Genomic DNA, 26,469 nt, shown 5'->3' with positions numbered 1-26,469 from the left:
AATATAATTTTTATCGTTTCATTCAAGATGAACCTGTTGCCCTAAAATATAGGTAGTTACCTAATCATAATTATAGCTCTTATCTCAGCCTACTACAGACATGCCTATATAGTTTATATCCTTTTGTAGTTTTTTTAAGGCTAGATGATGCCCACGACTTCCTCCGCGTGGATTTAAGTTTTTGAAAAATCCCGTGGGAACTCTGCTTTTTCGAAATAAAAAGTTGCCTATGTCAATTTCCGGGACGCAAGCTACCTCTGTATCTTTCATCAAAATCGGTTAACTGTTGGGCCGTAAAAAGCTAACAGATAGACAGATACACTTTTGCATTTATAATATTAAGTAATAAGTATATATATATAAAAGATGTAATTTTTTTTGACTTTATTCATTAATTAGCATTTTCTTACAACTTACCCAAGAAAAAATAAATACGAAAATAATTTCTGCTTTGAATCACTCCTAATTTTTTTATTGTTTACGCTTCTTTGAGCAAATTTTACAGGTTTACTGCTGCCATTTACCATATAAAACTTTTCTGTTGCACCCACCTGAGCTGAGCATAAGTACTTTCGTTCGGAGTCCTATGGTATATTATTCCAAATAAGAAACTTGGTTCTTATCGCTGAAATTCCATCAAATCCAGGCTCATCATATTCGTACCGATTTTGACCAGATCCACCCGAGTTATTTTCCAGATTTGCATGGTCGCTCATAGAAATCTAATACGATGAAGCAACCACCTTTCAGACCTTTTAATTTTAGCTTTTTTCTTTATCATAAAATTGATGGATTTGTTCAAACTTAAAACCCTTACGTAGTGCAATAGTGATAGGAGAGTATATCCACTTCTGGCTTAGTCGTTAAGCCAAAAAAACTGTATCACATTGGAAATGTGTACTTACAGTTTACACTAATTGTATAATCACAATATTGTGTGGTCTTCCTGTTTATACCAAATTGGGTTGAACCTACAGATAAAGGATGTAATTTTTCTTTTACATCTGTAGAAACTAGATAAACCTATTTTATTATATTTGTAGTAATTGCATTCTTGGCTGAAAGAGGTATAGATGATAATCAGGATCCGCTAAATAAAATTTTCAAAGCTCGTACAACATTTATTTCATAAACATCAATGGAATAAAACATTTATTTTTAAACCCGAATGGGTTACTATACTGAATGTAGGTGATATATATAATATGATTTAAATATATTATAGTAACAATTTATTTGATTTTTCAATTAATACTAATACAATATCATCAGAAATATTTTTTTTAAATATTTTTGTATCATCTTTATTTTTAAATCTCCTACTTCTACTAAAAGTTGAATGCATAAATAGATTGTTTTCAAAAGCTTACGTATATTTTACTATATTTAGTATAATGTCCTGATATAATGAATATTTGACTCGCTTACATGATCATTTCTATTAAAACTATGATAAAAATATATTTTATGTATGTATGAATCGATGAAGGCTTATGAAGGCTACGAAGGTTGCTGTATGGCTAAATAGTTTTGATAAAGCCGTTCTTATATACCATCACAATCATACCACAGTATAAATAAATGAAGTTGTCACTTCTGAGATTTGTTACAAAAATTGTTTTGTAAATAGCTGTCAATATAATTTTTTGTTATTAAATCGGTCTCTGTTGTAAAATTATTAAATATCTTTTTTAGAAAAATATTTTATTAAAATAATATGTCTAAAACATATATGTATATTATTTATAATCACTCACTAACCTTTGGGGACGATCTGGGACGATAGTATGATAGTATTTGAAAATACGTAACTGACGCTAATGATATAGTATTTATGATACATTAATCGTAACTAATATTATTTAGGTAACTTAAATTTGGTACGAAGAGTATGAGTGTTGGAAATGTTGACAATTTAGCTAAATGCCTTAAACTTGAAAATTAGGTACCTACCATATCTACGTAATTTGTGCGAGTAGCAGCTTTGATGCATATTAAATAGATACGTCTTAACATCAGTTAATTAAAGCACATACAGATAAAGCAGATATCGATATATCTAGTTGTAATTGATTATTACTTAAAAATAAATATTTCCTTTCATATTTACAAAGAAAAAACTTATAGCAGTGCCTGGCATGACACATTTTAAATGTATTAAAACAACCAAAATAATATTAAACAAACTAAATAAATATCACAGCAAAATAACGTTAACAAAACGTCGCGCGTAACCCCTTCGTGAGTGGGGCTTTATCCTGTAACACAGAAATCAAATTCGAGATCCATATCGTCGGAGACCACAAGTGCTGATGCCGCTGCTCGTTCGCGCTTTCCGCATTTATTGCGAGCTAACGCCGTACGGAAGCCCTGCGCCTTTACTCATCCGTGCCGAAATGACGTTCCCTCACCTGGATCAATAGCAGGTTTTTCAGGTAATGGTCTATTTATCATTTTTCCAGAGCTGTTTGAGGCTGTAGATTTATTAGATTTTATTGTAGATATATGCTGGGGACTAGCAATCGAATTATTTATAGCCTTAGTTGAAGGCGAAACGCTTGCGCTGGAGTTAATTTTGTCACGTACAGCCCGTAAATAAGGACCTCTTGGAATTGCTTGCTCGGCAACTACATCGGGTATGGCACCTAAAAAAGTTCTTTTCTCTTTGTCGCAATTGGCTATTTCTGCGTAAAGATGAACAGCAAAATCTTTAGGTTCAAAATATTCATGTGCCAGCGCAGTTTGCCTGTTGTAAGGCGATAATGGCATCAGTTTATCCAGAGATGGAGTTCGAGTTCCAACGCTTATCATTTGCTTTTTATTCTTTCCAATTCTTGGAGTTGTATTTTGGAAAGGCAATTCATAGATATTTTCTTCAATGCTAAGCAGTGTTGGAGAATTATTGTTACAGTTTTCTTCTACTTTAATAAGTTCATACAAATGCTCTATCATTTCACGAGCCTCAACGTAATTTTCTGGGTCCTCAAGCTTTTCTTTCAAATTTTCTAACAACTCTTTGGTAAGTTCTTCCGGCAACGTTTGGGTTGTTTTGTTTTCCGTCGCTACAATATCTTCAGTATAGACGTTGGGTATAGCAGTTTCCTGAATAACTTCTTGAACACGAGGCTCATTCAAGCAATGACGTTCTGAGTACTCGTTGACAGATAATTGTGAAATAGACCTAGCATTATCTAGTCCGTTGTTAGTTCTGCAAATACACAGTCGGTCGCAAATGGTGCCACACGATGAATTTGAAGATATAAAATTCTTTATGTTAACACAGTAACCCCTGTGTCTCATCCATCTAATAAAACTTATGAACATAACAATAATTACGCATCCTAAAGCTGTTACAATAACTATACCAATAACCTTTTTATCTCTATCACTTATTCCTTCGTCATCTTCTTTCTTATGAGGGAACCTTGGATTTTTTATTTCAGTTTTGGCTCCTAGTCCTTTGCTTTTATATGTTTCACATTGAATACTTAAATTGTCAGTGCACACGTTGTCGTAAAACTTTTTAAAAATCATATTCTGCTCAGGAACATTAAAACAGCGAGCAAAAAACTCATCAACAGTACAGTAACTTTCATTTTCGAAAGGTTCCCCTGAATTAGCATTTAATCCTTTAGCCAACCATGATGTTAAATTACAATGGCACGGTTGTCCAAAATAATTACTTTTATAAATAACATTATCTGCGTTAGTAGCATATGCTTTACCAATGAATCCAATGCTACCAGAATTAATCTTTTCTATTTCATTATCCACAAATAGTAATTCATGGATAGATCCACCTGGAGCGACGATGGCATTGGGGGCCAGCTCATCAAACGAATTCCGTTCCATTTGAAGTTTATTCCATGAAGATAGTTCAAAGCCTCTCTCGTTAAATATACGGAAAACACAATCGACTATAACGACTGCAACGACAGTGGCGTTTATCGCACCGGTCTCTATTTTTTCAAATCTGTAATAAATAAAAGAAACATAATTGCAAATAAAATAGTAAAAATAAATTGCAACACAATAAAGCTTTATAAAATAATTTTAAATCCAGAAATATGTATGTCTAATAATAGTCACGGCGGATACGATAACGACCATAATCATAGTTACGATTATATGCATTTTCACCATTATCAAAATAAATAGCATAATAAACCGAGTTAATCAATACTGCGATATAAACTATAAGATGGATTGACACAAACCTGGTTTTCACAACTTTAAGTTTCGCGACTGCTGATTGAATTGCATTGGATTCGAGATGTTTAACTCGGCAACCCGTAAGGTGCAAATTGTTTATGAGGGATTTAGACGCAAAAGAGTATCCTCTAATCCGAACAAACGTACAATTGATTGCCATAACAATATTATAGGTATTGGCTGAAAAGGCTCCGGCGTGCACAGTCCCAACTACGACTTGTTCTAAAGAAATCAAGGCAGCCGATGATCCAAACACCTGATCCGGAAATTCGGTATTATGAATGTTTCTTAAGCGAATCTGAAAACAAAAGAAAGTATTTTAATGAATTAACTTTTACATTTTAAATCATTATTATTAGATGAGACTTAATGGCCGCTACGATCGCTTAGCGTTATAAATTCGCTCGCCGCCGCGTTATGGTAACCACAAACGCTGTAAGACATAACAGAGATAAAGTTTACTGACCGACATCCCTGGTCCATGCTCTCCTACATTTGCTGCGGTCGGGTCCAGCATGAATGCGGCGGTTCCCAGTGTCAATTTATTTACGTTTTCAATATCCACAGAAAGGAGCCATGAGAACGCTTCTGCTCCCAAAGTTACCATTTTTACGTCTCGTATGCCTACAGATAATGGCCCTGAAATCATTAAAAAATTGTTTGAATTAAAATGGTTACCATTTAGAAAAACGGGCCAAGTGCGAGTCGGACCTCGCTCTTTAAGGGTTCGTACCATCGATGTTCGTACATAATAATAATTATTAAGAACATATTTTGGGTGTATGAAATATTTCATTTTCGAGCTCCAGGAAAGAAAAGCTCAAAAAGTGTTTGCTTGTTTTGGGCACAGCTTACAAAACTACTGAATTGATTTATTAAGAAAATATTCTCGGTACTATTGACGCTTTATGAATTGTTGTTTCAGTATTTGTTGTTTAAAAACCATTGACTTATAATAGTGGGTGTAGATGAGGGCTCACAAATAAAATGACACAGCTCAAGCTCCCTGGTTTGCACACATAATAATGTATACATATATATGTTTCTTATTACGAAATGTATAAAAAAGAAAAAAGTTATTTTAGAACCATTGTTTAACTTAAGAGGATAGTCTAGTTGTAAACATTTCCAAATTTTTTTCATAGTCCAGTAGGGTTTGCCTACATTTTATTCTTGAAATATTGTTTTGAGTGTGATAACGTTTTCACCCCCCCAAACGTTTACAAAATTACACAATTTTGGTCTCGTTACATTCAGTATACCTTAATCTAGGCTCCTATGTTTTATTTTTTTAGTATTTTAGTTTAGTAACATTAAAAAAATATTCAAGATGGATTTCAGGTCAAAAATACGGATATTTAGGCGCTAGTAACTTTTAACATAAGCAATATTTCTTTAAAATTAAAACGTACGAACATAGTTCTTCATTATACTCGTACCGTACATTTCTAAAAATTATGAAAATTGAACTACATTTACGGGGAGAAAAACGTTATCGCTTTTTGCATGAACATTTACAACTAGACGGTTCTCTTAAAAACCTAACACGTGTTATTTAACCGCAATGCTAACATAATACATAACACACGCGTCTATTGTCTACGACACATTCACGTTTTTGTACTAGCTTCGGGCTGCATCATGAGTCATTATCCTGTAAAACACGAATACCGAGTCGGGGAAGCGTATATTTTTAGATAGCGATTTGTATTTGAACGCCTGCTACGGATACTATTTGCTCACAAGTTGTGACTGGCTCTAAAGAGATAGTAGTTAATCGTCACGGTTACCTTCTCCACCATACAAATTTGATTACCTTTTCAATAGATTTCTGTTGATTAAAAGACACTCTAGTATAGGTATCTGTAGGTGATATATGTCATCATTTTAAATGAAGAAGGTACTTAATTATAATTAGATTCAGCTCTGAGCTCTTTGGAAAGACTCAGGCTGAGATCTATTGAGTAATACAAGACTTAACAGGGCTCTTGTCACTCGCTTCATACAATCGTAGTTCCAATTTCATTTGACTTTGGTTGCTTAACATTCAAATGAAATTGGAACTACGTTTGTATGAAGCGAGTGACGGAGAGACCCCTCTTAAGACTATTGTCACCAAGACCAGATAGTATATCGGTAACATAAAGTCTCAATCAAGTCTATATCAATAGATCTCAACCTTCAGTTTCATAGTAGTAAATCCTTACCTACTTATATTATAAATACAAAAATGTGTGTCTGTCTAGTAGCTTTCTGTTAAAACCGATTTTGGCGGGTACATTACAGGGATAGCTTGCCACCCAGGCATGGATATTGGTTATTTATTTTTCTAAAACATAAATTCACATGGACGAAGTCGCTGCCCACGCATCTAGTATTATATTTAATTTAGTAACCTAATGGATGCAATGCAATATATTAGTATGAAGTTAATTCACAATAAGTAGCATGGTTGGTTGGGCTAGAGTACTTAATCCTTTTGTTTCATATTAAAATAATTCGCAATTAGATTTATGAACACTGAAATAATGTGCTTTTAGTTATTTTAAATTTTATGCCTGTTTAATGCAATTTTAATATAAAGTAGATATACTGAATATTCAAATAGGTAATAACTGTGTATATGAGTCGAATTGGATAAGTAAGTTCATAATGGACAGTGACCGCGGTAGCGATACCACTTACTGGTATAAAACCAAGCGCCCTTCACCGCTTATGGTGCCAATACATATATACATGCTGAACATAGTGATGTCCCGCAAAACATTCATATAAAATCTTTTTTATCATACATAAGTTTTATACGGTTTTTCGCTATAGATATTATAACCATGTTATTGACATCATATTTTATCATAATCTTTTATTGATATTGCAGGCAAAAGATTTTTCATCGATTGATCGACATCAGATCAATGAGATCTGCATCTGCATAGTATTTTAAAATGTAGTTGTACTTTACCTGATTATTTTAATAAATGGAGACAAGTGTACACGTATATTATCAGCCAAATTGAAGCAAAAAAAAACACTCAATATTGTGAATGCAATTAGATTTAATTGTTTTTGTTTTTATAAAGACTAAAGACATTAATAAAATTTAATGAAAGGATTGGCTTAAATGAAATAATTAAACTCTGCAGCTTCGGGGAGTGCAATTTACTTAGGCCTTTGTTTCTTTCTGTTTCAACTTTACAAGTAATAACACTTAGATAGAGCAAGCCAATTTGCACCCACTGAGTGTCTTCAGTGGTGTACTAATTGACTGAGGTGCCAATGAGGCTATAAGCCTTTGCTTTGTAACAGTAATTGAGAGCTGAAGCCAAACTTAATTAAAGTTCTCTATTTTACAGCTATAAGCTATCTTTAGGTTTTCCGAACAATTTTTAACGTGATGCCGTAAATATTCTGCAAGCTATGCATATTTGCACGACATTAACGTTATAAACAAGTTAAACAAAGGGGGAAGTTGGAAGTTAAAAAGTTTAATCAAACAAGCAAATACGGGTACAAAATATTTTAATCTACCTAAGTTTGTGCGGTGTCGTTAGAAAATTCGTTTTAACCAAACAGGAAAATGAGACGTAAAATACAAGACGTGGTGTAATATTCTTAGAAAAATACTGTTGCTACCGAAAATCTGGAAAGAGTTTCCGGAAGAAGCGAATACCAAAAACCTAGAAAGTTTCCAAACGATGCTCTACCCAAAGTTCTAAGAGATGACTGAGTAATTTTTTTCTGAATGGGAATGCCGAGTAATCGTAATTTAATGTGTGAGATGTTTTTTGTTAGTAATGTACAAATGGTATTTTCATTGTGCGTCACTGCACAGCTTCGATCCACATGTTCGGAGAGACGCGGCAAAGCGAGGACGATGTATCACGTTTGTCATAAAACTTTAAACGATCAATGATCACTATAAGCTATAGATGCGAGAATTAATTTTTACTCTTAAACGTATGATTTCACTATGCCATATATCAAAGTGTATCTCCAGTTACTACGCATATTATAAATCCGAAAATCTGTGTGTTAGTTTGCTACTCTGTTGAGTTTGGACTGTTTTTCAAAATGAGTGATGCTTTCTAATAATAATAATTCGAAATTTTCTACACAAGTTACGACTAGTAAAATTAAATGTTTCGGAATTAACTTGGATTAAGAACCGATTTGTAAAAGTCAACATCATAAAAATTCTTAATCAGTGATTAAATCCAGTTAAATGTCATTTGATTGATGACTATATTATAATGATTAGATTAGTTTAGGTATTGATTTACTTATTTGATTTATGTTTAAATTCAACCGCATATTTCTTTTTATTTTTTTTAACCCCCGACCCAAAAAGAGGGGTGTTATAAGTTTGACGTGTGTATCTATGTATCTGTCTGTGGCATGAATAATGAACCGATTTTAATTTAGTTTTTTTTTTTGTTTGAAAGGTGGTTTGATCGAGAGTGTTCTTAGCTATAATCCAAAAAAATCGGTTCAGCCGTTTGAAAGTTATTATCAGCTGTTTTCTAGTTACTGTAACTTCCTCTTGTCGGGGGTGTTATAAATTTTTAATTTACACTTGTAAGAAGTCGTATAGGTACAAAATAAATCACCATTTTGTCAACCCATCATCGGATCTCTACGGAGCGCGGGTTTCTTCTCGGAATGAAAAAGATTCACATATCGTTTGAGAACAATATGGAGTACTTTCAGGCACGCAGGCATCCTCACGATGTTTTCATTCATCGTTGAAGTAAGAGATGATATAATGTTTTAATTGCTTAAGACACACATCTCCGAAACGTTAGAGTAGCGTTCCCAAGAAACGCCCCGTATAAAGCCGATATCATAACTACTACACTATCACCGCTTTATCAGACGCATACATCCATCCATACTTCTATACTATAATATTATAAATGCGAAAGTGTGTCAGTCAGTCTGTGTGTCTGTCTGCTATCTTTTCACGGCCCAACAGTTTAACCGATTTTGACGAAATATGGTACAGGGTTAGCTTATATCCCGGGGACGGGCATAGGCTACATTTTATCCCGGAAAATCAAAGAGTTCCCACGGGACTCCTAAAAACCCATTCGCTTAACCGATTTGTATGAAATTTGGTACCAAGGTAGCTTGTGTCCCTGTTATTGACATAGGCATTTTATCCCTGAAAATCAAACAGTTCCCACGGGATCTTTAAAAACCTAAATCCACGCGGACGAAGTCGCGGGCATCCTCTAGTTAAAAATAATGCTTTGTGATTGTAATATAATATGTAAGTACACGTAAGGCTAGATGTAACCAAGTTATTACGCAACATAATGGCAGTTTTTATTGTAGGTATGTATTTTGTATAGGTTTATTTTTTATAGTCGTACAGTCTACACTTATGCATGCACAAGGTTGAAAACATTTAAATGTCTTTAAAATCTTGTGTTTAAATAGGCCATTCTTTCCGGCAAGACAGTCTATGTGCTAGATACTATAAAACCGCACGGACTGGTCCGCCGTCTCAGACGACTAAATCTCTCTTATGCCTTGTCTTCAATTTATTTGTTATTAATTAATTACTAATCTGTGTAATCAGGTCCATTTTAGAAAGATATGTTGTTACGTAGACTTCGTTTTTTTTTATATTTCTACGGAATGACCCGATTTAACCGATTTTGTTTAAAATCATGATAATATTGATGCATACTTAACGGAAAATGACCCACAGATGAAAATGAAGATGTTCTTACACTTTACTTAAAATTTCAACGGCGACCTCTCAGTATTAAAAGTAAAAATAAAGAAACAACTCGATAATCGGGTCCATCCGGCAACGGTGCCATTAGCTTTAAACCGGTTAGCACTGACTGTACTGCCTCGCTCCACGCTCTACCAGTGTTCAATACTTAATATTATAAACGTGAAAGTGTGTCTGTCTGTCTATCTGTCTGTCTGTCTGTCTGTCTGCTGCCTTTTCACGACCCAACAGCTGAACCAATTTTAATGAAATTTGGTACAGACTTGGGGTACATCCCACGAAAGGATATAGGCTACTTTTTATCTCGGAAAATCGAAGAGTCCCTACAGGATTAAAAAAAACCGAAATCCATGCTGACGAAGCCGCGGGTATCCTCTAGTCCTCTATACGTTGAATTATACTCGGCAGACCAAGCGGTTGTAAGTTTCGAAATCCAACAAAATTATAGTTCGCGACAGTTCGACATGGCAATCGGGGTGGGGACGCCCCGCACAGCCGCCGCGCTAACCCGGTGTTAAAAATAAAGATGTTCAAATATGGAAATAATATGTGACGTATGTAACACACAGTAATTATTATTCGCATTGGCTATTGACTGGTTGTAAACATCAACGGTTTTTAACCCCCGACCCAAAAAGAGAGGGGTGTTATAAGTTTGACGTGTGTGTCTGTGTATCTGTGTATCTGTCTGTGGCATCGTAGCGCCTAAACGTATGAACCGATTTTAATTTACTTTTTTTGTTTGAAAGGTGGCTTGATCGAGAGTGTTCTTAGCTATAATCCAAAAAAATTGGTTCAGCCGTTTAAGAGTTATCAGCTCTTTTCTAGTTTTCTTGTAGAAAAGAAGGTTAGATAACCGTTAGGTTCATAATATTATGTCAATTGACAAATGTCAAGCTGTCAAGATGGACGTTGCCTAGATACGTAATTATTTATTTGAAAATGATGTTTTGGAAAACTCAGATACTTTGAATCGTAGGCGCGGAATAGTCCAAGAAAATCGGTTCAGCCGTTTGAAAGTTATCAGGTCTTTTCGGTCTTTTCTAGTTACTGTAACCTTCACTTGTCGGGGGTGTTATAAATTTTTAATTTACACTTGTTGAAGTATTATTTAGTAAATAGGTAGTTGATAGACTGGCAAGGTACTACATACATGATACGTCAATCTTAACGATATAGCTTTCTAACTTTTTAATATTTTGTTGATATCTCTTCCCAAGCTTTGTAAATAATTATGTTATACACTTGTTATACATAACACTTTTTTATATACGTATTATGTATTTCAATAGGTATAAATAAAAAGATGTTCAAATATCTAAAATACATGTTATGTAACACACAGTAATTCGCATTGGCTATTAACTAGTTGCAAACATGATAGTTTTGAAATATTATTCAGTAAGTCCTAACTCATGCAAGTCACGTGATTTCCTGTAGGTAGGGAAGTCGGCAATACGAAAACGACTACCTTTTGTAGATCCTTATAGATTAGGCAGTATAATGTACGGCAATATCATAGAGCGCCCCTTAAGCATACTAATTTGAAACTCATACGTTCTAATTGACCAGGACAGTGCATTCTCCATATTATCGCCACTCAAGTAGGTATATTATGTGCTTAATTTAATTATAAACATGATTGTATTGACAAGCTTTTTCAAAGCTGACCTTCGCAACGCGGTCACGCATACACAAGAAAATAATATCAGGGTCAAACATTTAAACCTACCTACCTATATATTTACTGTCAGAAATATGAGTGTGAATTAGTCGAGTTAGAAACCTCATCTCTGGAGTTAACGTTAACCTGCCGATTTGTACGAGTGATTTTTGATTTCTAATAAAGAGTATACTGACTAAAAACTTACACTCAAATCTCTATCGCATTCGCAGTGCATAACATGTTAAGGCGGTGACTGATCTAAACTATTGTATCGTAATGTAACATTCGCAAAGATTTACTGTTTGCTGAAAACTATGCTATGTATCTATCAACCAAAGCAGAGATGGACGGAGATGTATTTAGCAAACCAACCAGATTCTTAAGAAGGCTCCCTCCGTCACTCGTTTCATACAATCGTAGTTCCAATTTCATTTGAATATTAAGCAACCTAAGTCCATGAAATTTTGCAGACATATTCTAGAAACTAATATCTATGTCTGTGGTTTTCCAGATGTCTGTTAAAATAAAGTTATGCGGTCTTAAAAAAATTCATACAAATCTTTGAGCCCCTGTAATTTTAAAACTACATATTTTTTAGAAAAATCTAAAACACCACAGACACAGATATTAGTTTCTAGAATATTTCTGCAAAATTTCATGGACTTTGGTTGCTTAATATTCAAATGAAATAGGAACTATGATTGTATGAAACGAGTGACGGAGAGAGCCCTGTTAATAGATGACGTGAAACAATTATCATGTCATCTATCAATAATAATCTGACTGGTGGGACTGATCACATCTCCACTCTGCTTCGCTTAAGTAGATACCAACGTAGAGATTGCGATGGGGGACTTGACTCGCTTACTTTGTAACATGTTACGTTACGTTTAAATAATACAGGTCATTTACCAACTTTAAAAACTTTATCCCAGCAGTAGTCACAAACTAACTTTCGGTGATAATATTTATTATAATTAATTTTATAGAAATTTTAATTCCTGGAATCTGTTAATTTTTGATTGCCACTGGGAAATTACACTAAACTTATAAGTACATAAAAAATATTACCTTTAATTTTGTTAAAGGCCTTTGGTTCAATTTCCACGGACACACATCTCTCGACGTCCAAGTAGAGGTTAACGATGTTCAGATTCACGGCTGCGAAGCTTTTGATTGTGACGTAGTCGACGCGAAAAATATGAATATATCGGATGTCCTTAAGTTTACTCAGCGTGCTCACTTCAATCTTGACAGCCTGGGCTCCAGATATAATCAGGGTATCGGTATTTACCGGGAGGTCATCTTCGGTGAGGTTAAGTGCCTGAAACAAACAAACACCAAATCAGTTGAATTTCTCAAAAATCTTACTTTTAAGTACCTATACATTTGAACTCTGACTGAGTTCATTCTGACTTCATTTATGTCTTTACTATCGTCAACTGATAATATATGCTGTGGCTTAATAATTTGACCCGCTCTCTGTTATATAAAGCTTATGTTGCCTTTCTTTGAGTAATGTTCTAAGTATTACTCATCAAACTACCTACTTCATTATGAGTATGTCTCTGAGTTTGCTCGGTTATCGCTAATGTTTTTGTTAAAGGAATGACTAACGTTATAACTAAGCGCATAATAGACATTTTTGTTTCCAGGAACGTAAAAAGCGCTGATATTTGTTTATTACTATAGTTTGAAATTATCTTTATTTTGCTAAAAATGAGTATCTATATCTAATATATTTTGCCACAACCGACTTACTTGGCGTGCAAAATTGGCAGTATGATTACTGTTCAAAAATTAAATAAAATTCTTATTTAAAATAATAAATAATATATATTTGTAAAACAAAAACTTTGATACTTTGATTGTTAAATACATAGTTAAATGCAGGTTTAGAAAGGCGTTTAAAATACTTTGATGCATTATTATACAATTGATTTGCATTCTCATATATAAACTTAGGGAGATCGGCGCATACGGGCTGTTGATTGAATTAAGCCCGAGCTGGAAAAAGTGGAACATAACAATAGAACATCTACGCGCTTACTGGTTCTTCTTTATGTTTGAAAAATTGAACCCAAAAAGTGAGAGTGTATTCAAACCACTTTCATCTATTGTTTATTCAAACCACCAGCCACTGTGACAAAAGGAACACAATCGCTTGCTATAGCTTGTATGCTATCAGTTTATTTTGTACTCTTGATAAATGCTCCTTTCTTATTTGCGCTCTATATTCGTTATCGAAGCGTTCAAATTCATAAGCATTGTCATAGATAATAATATCATACACTGACTCATTAATATTTAATAAGCTTGAAGTAGGTATACTCTGTTAGTGTTGAAAATGTTTAAATACGTTTGAGGTTACAATTCATCTTATGTAAATATTTTCACTGTAACATATTCTGATTTTATTTTTGGAAACTGAAACATTTGTATGAACCACAAAAAGAGTAAAATCTATTGACACGTCCGCTTTCGTATGTGATCCAGTATAAAAATAGACTCAAGCGGACCCAATCGTTCACCCGACTATTTAGAGCTTTCTTTAATATAAGCAGGATTATATTTTATCGCACGCCTATAACAATAATCATTTATGTTCTAGTATTCAACCTATTAGGTATGTACAATTGCCCGCGCAATCTTCACCGAACAGGTTTTCTGCGAGCAAACATTATAATCCTCAAGGAAAATTCACTTCAGTCAGTTAATAGGTTCTGCTATTTATTTATATGAGAAGTTTTAAGTTCATGTGTATTGAGTTGCGTATTATTTTCTGAGTCAGAATCAAGTTTGAGAAGTTTCGTTTTGCAATAACGTTCGAGCTGTGCTGGCCTTTTATGGTACAACTGATAATCACAGTATATCTACCTGCTGTTGTCGCCTCTGTTTCTTGTAATTCCAAAGCGAAATTGTTAATTGTATAAGATTTCGCAATTCCGTTTTCGTTACTACTCTTATTATTTTTAAAACTTATAGAGCTTACAAGTGTCCAACCACGGAGGTTAGGAATCAGTTTAGCTTAGTGCCACTGTTATTAGGATAATAACTAATAAACATAATATACTTAATAGGCTAATAATGATTTAGAAATACAGTTAAGTACTACAGAACCTTGATCTGATTTGCCAGAAATGCCACATTTGAAAATGGTTACGGAAGAATCGGCGCATACAATGCCCGGAGATTTTCCTAAGCCGGGACATAATTCAATTGAAACAATACATGGGCGTGATCCAATCCTATACATTGATATTACACTCAATGGAGTAAAACTTTGCATTAATATAATCCATATTGATTTAACTTATAGCTTATTGCTGTTCTGTTTTCAATTAATACGAGATTTTAATTAATGTTTTGTAAACTGTTTCCACCAACTGCACTTCAATAATGTAATTTCGTCATTGCCATTCGCAAACAACGCTTCAATTTCTGAGAACATCAAATCACTGAAATGGACTTATACAAGTAGGTACGCTGGAAGAGGTGTGCCATACAAAATGGTGATTATTTTCTATGCCGATTCGAAGCGCCCCACCGAGCGTACTGAGAATTAAAATTGACACTTTAGTATCTAATGATCCTCGTGTTGACACTATATTGAATATGTCTCATCACTAACATGAAACATTTAGTTCCGAGTACGCTCACGTGACGCTTACTGCTGCTGTAAGCGCCAAAATGGCGAAAATCACGTTGCCTCAAAAACAGTCCGGCAAATTCAGATCATTGTATTTATCTAGTTAATGTCGCTTATATTTAGAATTATTATTATCGTCGTTGTTTTTAGAATTATTAGGTATGAATGAGCCATTGTCGCCTAGTCGTTGTGAGGCACGCGTGTCACGAGGGCTGGCGGCGCGGTTGCGGCGTCCCACATACGTATTCTAAATAATGCTGGTCTGTTACGAGATAATAGCGTACCGTGTGTGAACTAATTGCTGAGGACAAGTGTCTCACTCTCAATGCTTGATTATAATAACCTGCCTTGACACAGGCTGAACATAATACTTCGTTCTTCTGACGTATTTGGTCTTCAATTATGTTAGTACTAGCGTGACTTCATTCAAGTGGATTAAGATTGTAAAACCCACCTAAACTCTTTACTTTTCTCAGATAAAAAATATCCTCTCCCGAGGATGCAAGCCATCTCTTTGTCTGTCCAAATCGATTCAATGATTGAGCTGTGGAAAGGTAACAAACAGACTGACAAATAGACTTGCTTTGCATTTGGAATATTAGTATGATTTATTAAATCATCAAAATATTCTGGTCAATTTTTTTAAAACTTTTCTACAAACCTGTGATATGAATACAAAAGTGAGGTTAGGCTTAAAACTTATTATCTATGTGGTCCATTTGGTATTTTATAATTTGTAGCTGTATTATAAGATGTTGAAATAAGCATCATGCATAATCTAGCAATGAACTCATTCAATTAAAAATTAAATTAAGTTTCGTAACAGGTTTTGTGTTCGAATCGCTAAGCAAATAGATAGGTACGCGAAAACGATAAATTGGATATAAAAAAACTTGTAATATGGACGTTGATCTTAATGATCTACATGAACTTATTAATTACCTACCAAGAGTTCTACAAGCTAGTCATCTAGTGTCAGTTGCCGAGGATCTAGTTACTGTCGATTATTTATTTTTAACCCCCGACCCAAAAAGAGGGGTGTTATAAGTTTGACGTGTGTATCTGTGTGTCTGTGTGTCTGTGTATCTGTGTATCTGTCTGTGGCATCGTAGCGCCTAAACGAATGAACCGATTTTAATTAAGTTTTTTTTGTTGGAAAGGTGGCTTGATCGAGAGTGTTCTTAGCTATAATCTAAAAAAATTGGTTCAGCCGTTTAAAAGTTATCAGCTCTTTTCTAGTTTTCTTGTAGAAAAGAAGGTTAGATAACCGTTAGTTTCATAATATTATGTCAATAGACAAATGTCAAGCTGTCAAGATGGACGTTGCCTAAATACATAATTATTTATTTTGAAAATGATGTTTTGGAAAACTCAAATACTTTGGATCGTCGGGGGTGTTATAAATTTTTAATTTACACTTGTTATTTTTGTTTTGACTAATATCCCCTTGATGGCTTACGCAGCTTTAGTTACATTATAAGAAAATCTATACCTACTTATTATTTTGTATAAGTATTAAAAGTCAGCGATCCTCTAGAGTCTAAAGTTTAAACTAACTCGAATTTTACTGTCCTCATCTGTAATATGATTAAATTATATTCGTATTGTACTAAGTAGGTACAAGTAATAAGAAAGCAACATGAATCTCAAAAATGAGGGAGAAAGTTTTGACGTAATCATGAGGCTCATACATGTGAAACACTGAATTTACACTCTCAAAGGCTGACCATATTACCATTTTTAACCCCCGACCCAAAAAGAGGGGTGTTATAAGTTTGACGTTTGTATCTGTGTATCTGTCTGTGGCATCGTAGCTCCTAAACTAATGAACCGATTTTAATTTAGTTTTTTTTTTGTTTGAAAGGTGGCTTGATCGAGAGTGTTCTTAGCTATAAACCAAGAAAATCGGTTCAGCCGTTTGAAAGTTATCAGCTCTTTTCTAGGTACTATAACCTTCACTTGTCGTGGGTGTTATAAATTTTTAATGTACACTTGTTAAATGTTAATAGGCACCATTAATTGACATCTCCATTATAATTATTTGAAAGGGGCATAGGCTATTTTTTATCGCGGCAAATTAAAAAATATCTCGGGATTTTGATAAACCTAAGCACGTGGAATAGTAGCGGGTATCAGCTAGTTTATAATATGCATGTAAGTAACGAAGTTGTGGCGTGAAGTTCCAGAAGCTGTCACTGTGCCTAATGGCCGTATTTACAATCATTAACTATGAGGTCTCACAGTGCGCTCGAACGCATAGTGTAGGTTCCACAAATCAGATCATTGTAAATTGACGTGACACAGTAATCTGATTGGTGGAACCTACACTGTGCGTTCGAGCGCACTATGCGACCTCATAGTGACGTTTGTAAATACGGGTGTAAGAGCATTTTGACAGGGAGGGAGTCACATTATCAGTATCGAGTATTAGGCTGATAATAATAATTCGATTTATCTAATCCTGATATCGTAATCGAGGTACGGACAAACAAAATTAACCATCATATCACTCTTATGCGAAATGGCAAACAAAACTATTTATGTACGCACACTTCTGAACAAAATATGTTTTTTTTCTTCAATTCGGACGTTGTGGACCCACTGAATACAAATCTGAACTTATTTCCAAGCCAACCGGCCTAAAATTGGACTAAAATTGAGTTCAAAGTCCATGGTTCCGATCGCTAAATGCAAACTTTAACTTATTTTCAAGCAAAACGCCTGCAAAATGCTAAAATGGAATTCAAAATACGTGATTTCGATCAAAACGGTATAATTACAGTAAAGCCTCAAAGGTTTCATTCAATTTTTTTCTGCTCTTTTTGTTAAAATTTAATGCGTGCATTAACGCTGTTTTGTCTGCTAGCTCCTCAAATATCAACCTCAACCTTCATAACTTTAGTTTCACGCTTGTTACAATTATATGATTATATTAATATATATTAATAGAGCCTCGATAGCTCAACGGTTGAGGAGCGGACTGAATTCCAAAAGGTCGACGGTTCAAACCCCACCCGTTGCACTATTGTCGTACCCACTCCTGGCACAAGCTTTACGCTTAATTGGAGGGGAAAGGGGAGTATCAGTCATGATTAGCATGGCTAATATTCTTTTTTTTTTTAAATCACTTACGTGTGATTTAATAGAATAAAAAATAAATTCAAGCATATTTTCTTAATTCATAGTATTATCAGTATAGATTGTTATGGATTCATAGTTATCGTTAAATTATGACCGTTATTTAGGTCGTATATTAAGGTATCTCAGTTGCGTTGGTTCGTTGCGGCCGCAGGAAGTGATCTCTCATTACGGTTTTTTTATGGTTTGTTCGTTGCTCCCGCCCGCACGGCCGATCCGCCGTTGCCCTGCATACGAGTGCGATGCACGATCATGCTTATTAGTATAGTATACTTTTTTGTTTATAGATTTCCATATTAGAACTTGATTACAAAATAGATTATACTTCCTTTTATTAATTTTAATACTCAAATATATTACATAATGCAATTATTAGTTATTTATGCTAAAATGCGCAGTTACTCGCAGTGTTCTACGAAGAGCATTAACAAAAAGGAAATTCCATAAACTAAGAAATCGATAACCCTCTGAAACTAGGTAACACAAATTGTCCGTTATAAAACCGTTTTGATTATCTCAATATAATTATGCTCATTACCGACACGTCTAAAAACGAAATATCACTCACTGACTATTCACGACATCTCAGGAATTATAAAGCCTACGAAGAAACCTTGGAAAGTATCCTAACTAAGCTTCTAAGGCATCAGCTAAGAAACGGTTTTGAGATAATTCACCTCTAAGGGGATGGAATGTAAGTTTTATGTTTAAAATGAAGTTAGACGTGAAAATCGGTATTTAGAATTAGTTTTAAATAATTAAAACCTGTAAGAGCCATTTTAGGAAATTACCTTATTAAATTATAGTATAGAAGTAGTAGAGTAGTATAAAAGTTTGTGTAGATTTTTTAAATTACTGTCATTATTAACTTGAAATTTAGAAAATGGGTTTTCTTCTAGGACGCATGTATCACAGCTACGCAAATTTTTTTTTGAAAATCAAGTTATAAGACAAAGTTTTGAAAAACAGAATTGTTGATTCTTTTCTTCCAAAAAGTCATTCCGAATAAAAGGAAATCATAATGTAAATTAGGAACGCCACGGGTACAAAGTCACGGTTTTTACAAGCATTTGGTGTTTTGGTGATAGGCCATTTGAAGTGATAAAACCAAATTTCATGGGAAATGAAAAATTGTACTCGGAGGAAGTTGCGGGCAACCGCTAGTAACTTTATAAAGCGATCTCTAAGCTAGAATAGTTGTAAAACTTGTAAACCAAGACGATCTCTTGTCGAGTTCAGAAGGCTAACTTCTTGAAACTTCTCTCTTCACAGTTAATTATTTATTATTATCAAATCGGTTACACTACACAGGTTTGCAATAAAGTTCATCTCCTTTGCACACTCGTCACTTGAGTACTACTCAATGCATCTGTGAACATTGTACACAGATGATGCTCTGCAATTCGCTAGACAATAGACTGCCGGGACTCAGGGACATGTTACAAAGACAATTAGTTTCCGGCTTTGTGTGCCATGGAGGCGTATTTCAAACCGACCGCTCATGAACGATTCACGCATTTTGAATCAATAAAAGATAATCCATAAACGATCAATCGAATTACGTTGATAAAGTGACACATGCGGATGTTTTACAATTCAGTTTAGCAACAATTTTATGGATTTTAGTAGAAATAAGTATGATTGATCGCTCCTGAATCAGTAATGAACATATTACTCCTTGTTTTAATTAATTATATTATTAATGTTGGGCGAAATTCCCAATAACAATTACATTAAAATTAAATAACCAGCTTAAAATGGATATGCAGCTTATACCTACAAGCTGCATATCCATTTTAAGCTCCTTGAAGTGTAGGTGAAAGCTCTATCATAATAAAAATTACAACAATATTTTAAGCCCATTAAAAATTCTGATTCATTTCTTTTGTGAAGTAGGTAAAACAATTATTTCCATTTAATGGATCAGGTAAGAAACGTACGTATTTATTTGGCTTATAAATTAGATGTGGACGTAATGGATTGCAACGTTTATCATGACATTTCTTAGAAGTAGCTCATTCATTAATTTAACGAGCCTCTGATTCCGATACTTATTTATAAATTACATAATTATCACTTATGATTGCTGCGTTGTTTGCTAATGTGTCCACTAGCTATTCGTTACAGGGGAACCTAAAACCATTAAAATCTAAATCTTTACACTAGTGTACGGAAAAACTCGTGGCGTGGTGGCCTTGTAAGTGGAAGATCAGGGTTCGTTTATTGTCAGGGTCAAGCGTGGTTCCATTTGACATTGCATCTTTACATCATGCAATCATGCAATGAGATCGCCCTCAAGCGTCAACTTGTAGCCGAACAAGTGTAAATTAAAAATTTTCAACACCCCCGACAAATCATTTTCAAATAAATAATTATGTATATCTAGGCAACGTCCATCTTGACAGCTTGACATTTGTCAATTAACACTTGAATATTATGAACCTAAGGGTTATCTAACCTTCTTTTCTACAAGAAAACTAGAAAATAGCTGATAACTTTTAAACGGCTGAACCAATTTTTTCGGATTATAGCTAAGAACACTCTCGATCAAGCCACCTTTCAAACAAAAAAAAGTTAATTAAAATCGGTTCATTCGTTTAGGCGCTACGATGCCACAGACAGATACACAGATACACAGACACACAGATACACACGTCAAACTTATAACACCCCTCTTTTTGGGTCGGGGTTTAATAAAAAACAGAATACCCATGATTTCATAAAATCATAGGTATCTAGCTGTATTGTAGTGCTGATTGCACAAATGAACGCGCCGAGTGCGTATCACTCGGAAACGGTCATTGACACGCACTTATACAAATTTTGTTACTAAATAATTGTGTTGGAGATTACCCAGTATTAGTTTGACATGAGCCGTATTATTTTGATGTGCGAGACAAACCACTTTTTTTTCCTTGATACGATTTTTGGTTTATTAGGTAAGAATAAATAATAATCTGAAATAATTTTTAATAAAAAAAATTATTCTATTCAAATAAACTTAATTACGTTCGATTCGCAAGTGAATCTACAACTGGTTCGGAATTCCCTTCAAAATTCAAATTCCGTATATTATTTATCCTTTTTTCCAGTTTGTGAAAATGAGTGTCGGCATACGGTATGAGTTTGTAAACAGAAAAGGTGTGGCCTTAAAAAAATGATAGAGTTTCGCTGGGAAATGTTATGCATTCATTAGGTTTGTTCATGACTTTTGCAGCCTTGTATTTCATCCGTTTCCTTTTCAAATCTTGTTGCTATTTTCGGGCACAATTCTAAGCTAGGTAGGTAGGTACCTATAATCATGCCTTCACTATAGTCTCTATCTACCAGACAGCAAAAACAAACTGACTAATGATTATAATAATAATTATTAATTGTTGTAATTCTGCTGTTCTCATCATCATCTGAACTCTGAAGGTCTGTTGAGTGAGGCACCGCTTACGTGCAAGCTCTACCTATGTCTTGGTTTGGCGCGTACTTAGTGCTTTTTAACCCCCGAACCAAAAAGAGGGCTGTTATAAGTTTGACGTGTGTATCTGTGTATCGGTGCATCTGTGTATCTGTCTATGGCATCGTAGCTCCTAAACTAATGAACCGATATTAATATAGTTTTTTTTGTTTGAGAGTGTTCTTAGCTATAATCCAAAAAAATCGGTTCAGACGTTTGAAAGTTATCAGCTTTTTTCTAGTTACTGTAACCTTCACTCGTCGGGGGTGTTATACATTTTTAATTTACACTTGTTTTAGTGATCGAATCGTATAATCGTAATTAAATTTTCAAAAATAGTTTTGTAAACTGGCAAAATGAATACGAAGGAACTTTTTCCCCGACCTTATATTTAAAACAAACAGGGAGAGGCAAAGAAAATAGTCAATTTCGCGAGTGCGTTGGCGCTGCAAATAGCTTGCGCTCTATTCAAAGCCGTCCGTATAACGACTCGTGCTGTTCCTTTCTAACGAACTGTGCGAGCAGGACAAGCTCGTACCAGACAGCAATAGAATATTTGGGGCAAATAGTTTTGACCTGCCGGTGAATGTAGTACATTAATAAATTCGTTAACAAAGCAGCTGAGCTTGATACCTGCATTCAAGTTCGAAATAAAAAATTCTTTCAAGGGCTTCAAATTTCCACTAATGCCAAAGAAAATGATTCTTCCTATTCATTGATTGGTACAGTAATTGACGTTTGTAATGAGATAGTCAAAAAAAGACGATTAATTTCAAACCTACTTTCAAGTATCTGCGTAACTCATTAGGCATTTCAATTGTGTGCAGTAATTTTTCTAATCAGTTTAACATCAGCTAATGATCTTGTATCTATTTCAAGTAGCTTTATAATTAATTTTTTTTCAAACAAAGTTAACTATTGACGATTCCTCTGGTACTGTAAATATTCATGGCCTGGGCGGCGATACTAATCAAACTTCAGGTGACCCGCTAACTCGTTTGCTGGTTACTTTTATTTAAAAAAAAAACACATTCATTGAGCATTTTTAGCATCTGACACTTCAATGATTTTTAGTTATTAAACTTGTAAGTAATAATCTTTGAATTTATCCGATTTTCGAAAGAACGTGAGAGAGTGTAGAGATCTATTGAATCGAATGTTTGCGTAATAATAATGACAGTGATTTTAATTCAGTTTTGTACAATCAAAATAGACGTAGAATATCATTCGTTCTGCTATGTTTCACACAAAAAATGACTACATTATTCCAGTTCTCCAAACTTATAGTTAAAGATTGGCGTACCTACATAAAATTTGTACTAATGTCACCAAAGTGTACAAGTGTAAATTAAAAATTTATAACACCCCCGACAAGTGAAGGTTACAGTAACTAGAAAAGAGCTGATAACTTTCAAACGGCTGAACCGATTTTCTTGGATTATAGCTAAGAACACTCTCGATCAAACCACCTTTCAAACAAAAAAAAACTATATTAAAATCGGTTCATTAGTTTAGGAGCTACGATGCCACAGACAGATACACAGATACACACGTCAAACGTATAACACCCCTCGTTTTGGGTCGGGGGTTAAAAATTCGCTTAGCGTAGGTCAGCTCAGGTGATGTAATCTACATTCTAGACTTCTAGAGCCTCGACAGTCATTGATTAAAAGCCACAAGTAAGAATTAGGAGCAGCAGACAGCTGTTTTAACTTGTCATGAGATGTAGTCGGCTGCATGTGTGCCGGGAGTTGACAGGCGGGAGACGTGTGGAGACGCAACGTACGCTTGTGTTGCACGCTTGTTTGTGCCCCGGCGGCGGCGGCGGGCCACTTGTTGCTCAGGACTCGGTGTCGGGTTCGTGAACTGTCGCTCGCAGGAGGAAATTACGGCCTGTTTATAAGCTCCTTCGCTGAGCTCACACATAATAAGGGATCGACGTCAGGTAGTTTCGCTTTGTTTATTTTTATTCATCCTGACGTTTATATCACAACGAATTTTAGTTCAATCGCTAATTGAACTTTGTTTGATTGAAGCTTATACATTTTAAAAAGTAGGTAGGTAGGTATAGACTAGTATCTACTACTAGTTTTTTTATTTTAATTTAAAACTTAGGATTTTGTTTGATTGTTTAGAGAGGTATAGCTTTAAACTTTTATTATTTTAGTGGTAGATGCTTTTGACGATTCAAAAGAACTTGTAAAAGTCTAATTGAATAAAAATATTTTGAATTTGAATTCGATGAGATATGAGTATGTATTTTATTTATATTTAGATCATCATACGAAAAGCTACTCTAGCTTTTCGTATGATGACCGCCAAACTGCGTTACGAAGGGGGCACGCGATGTGATGATAATAATGATGATTTTAATCATGTATATTATAGTAAGGTTTTAATGACCTTTATTGTACAATCTGTAATAAGCTTATGTACCTACTAGCTGACGCCCGCGACTTCGTCCGCGTGGATTTAGGTTTTTCGAAATCCCGTGGGAACTCTTTGGTTTTCCGGGATAAAAAGTAGCCTATGTGCTAATCCAGGATATTATCTATCTCCATTCCGAATTTCAGCCAAATCCGTCCAGTAGTTTTTGCGTGAAGGAGTAACAAACACACACACACACACACACACACACACACACACACACACACACATACAAACTTTCGCCTTTATAATATTAAGTGTGATAAGGTTTCTTTCAAAATTTTTTAATATAATACGTAGAAGATTTATTCCTTTTTTTTTTAAATATAACACGTATAAGATACTTTTTTGTATATGTTGTGTTTTAGATAAAAGTGACGAGATCAAGTAGCTATAGTCTTATTTGTAAACAATAATAATTACTTACATACATACATATCTAAGTAGGTAGGTAATTAAAGGCCGCGTAACAAAGACCGGTAAGATCTTAATAGTCTTTTCAAAAACTTTGAACAGCTGGCAAATATATATAAGTAAACTAGGTACATACACAGTAATTTCTACATCTCTTTCTCTACTAAATAGGCACAAGAGAAATATCCCAAATTAAAGTAATAAGAATAGTTATGGTATACCTACTAGCTAGTCGTCAATTACTGGTCAGTATGTTTGTATCTTTCAAAAAAAAACTAATGCACTTAATAAACTTACTTTATAAGTAAAAAAAAAGTAATTTTCCATTCTGTTTTATGTGAGTACAAAAACTTTTAAACAAATCCGAAATGTGGATTAAAAATTAATGAAAGTACCTATTAAGTATAATGTGTGACACTTATGCACTTTGTTCGGAATCGAACTTGGTACCTACCTTGTCCTCAGGAACGGTGCAGTTGACGCTGATTTGGGAAGGGTGTTTCGCTGGTATGCACACACAATAAGTTATATTGCACAAAGCTTGATTTTCGGCTGTAGCGAAACCATTCAATGCGCAAAGCGCTAAAAAGGCTAGAAGTCGCGACATCGCCGCGCTTGTGCGCAAACAACCGCGGGTTGCGAGTGTCATGCACTGACTGTCGTGCTGTGAGCTGTGAGCGTCAGCGGAATGCAAACGCGCTATCGGACCACTCCGCTAGGCCAGTGTCGGGTGTAGTTTCGCTGACTACTGACTGCCGAGTGCCGACTCCTGCCTCCTGCCTCCTGCCTCCGCCTCCACAGATGCTCTCACACACTAGTGACGCAACTTATTAAGCATTCGTCAATTATCGATATCGATGATGGGATTTCATGAGTATCATTCGCGACGACGCATTAATTTGCTAATTGCCTCAACACGCGCCTATCCTTCATCTAATTATTATTATTTGTATTGGTAAATGATACTTAGATAGGTGCTTAGATAAAATTAGCAATTCCAGGTAGAGGTATTACCTAGTTATTTCATAAAAATATAAATTATATTTAATGTAATAATATTAACACATAGAAAATAATAATGTTCATTTGTTTTGGTCACAGCTTACTTTATAAATTGTTATTTTCAGTATTTATTGTTTTAATACAGTTTTTTTTTGTAATAATGTGCCAAAATTTCATATGCCCCCTTTCTTTATTTTATAAGATTAAAAGAGTAATAAATATATTGGCACTCTACTCAGTGAACTCTGGACGATGATACCCCACATGCTAGGTTAAGAAAATGTTTCCATTTATGGAAGCCCCTTAAAAATCATTTTATTGAATTTCTAATTCGATATTTGTTTTTGGTTCAACGTTTGCAATCTACACAAAATATCAAAAGTTCTGGTTTGTATCTCATTTCGTCTTTGAGCTAGAGACCTGTGGCACGCGGACAGACACATAGACAGACAGACGGACAGACAGACTTTTCAGTGGAATTCTGATAGTTGTCATTTTATAAATTAAGTTGGTAGTTATTTGTATGAAAAATCGGGTTATGAGCTGCAGTTCAATTTTTACCTTATATTACCCTACTAGCTGACGCCCGCGACTTCGTCCGCGTTGATTTAGGTTTTTCGAAATCCCGTGGGAACTCTTTGGTTTTCCGGGATAAAAAGTAGCCTATGTGCTAATCCAGGATATTATCAATCTCCATTCCGAATTTCAGCCAAATTCGTCCAGTAGTTTTTGCGTGAAGGAGTAACAAACATACACACACACACACACGC

General features: G+C 34.7%; 2 protein-coding genes across 2 annotated transcripts in view; one reads left to right on the top strand and one right to left on the bottom strand.

The window, feature by feature from the left end:
* LOC123880463 (E3 ubiquitin-protein ligase MYCBP2) overlaps positions 1 to 26,469 on the top strand; it is a 130,893-nt gene that overhangs the window by 63,639 nt on the left and 40,785 nt on the right. The window lies entirely within an intron of this gene.
* LOC123880466 lies at positions 1,109 to 25,444 on the bottom strand. Its single transcript, XM_045928599.1, has 5 exons — positions 25,152 to 25,444; positions 12,693 to 12,945; positions 4,679 to 4,851; positions 4,218 to 4,510; positions 1,109 to 3,973 (listed from the first exon to the last, which is right to left on the bottom strand). The coding sequence occupies exons 1-5, from the start codon at positions 25,344 to 25,346 to the stop codon at positions 2,383 to 2,385; spliced, it is 2,505 nt and encodes an 834-aa protein (XP_045784555.1). The 5' UTR covers positions 25,347 to 25,444; the 3' UTR covers positions 1,109 to 2,382.

The sequence above is a fragment of the Maniola jurtina genome, chromosome Z (assembly GCF_905333055.1).
Source record: "Maniola jurtina chromosome Z, ilManJurt1.1, whole genome shotgun sequence".
In the NCBI taxonomy this organism is placed as follows: Eukaryota; Metazoa; Arthropoda; class Insecta; order Lepidoptera; family Nymphalidae; genus Maniola; species Maniola jurtina.
This window is presented reverse-complemented; position numbering and strand designations above follow the sequence as displayed.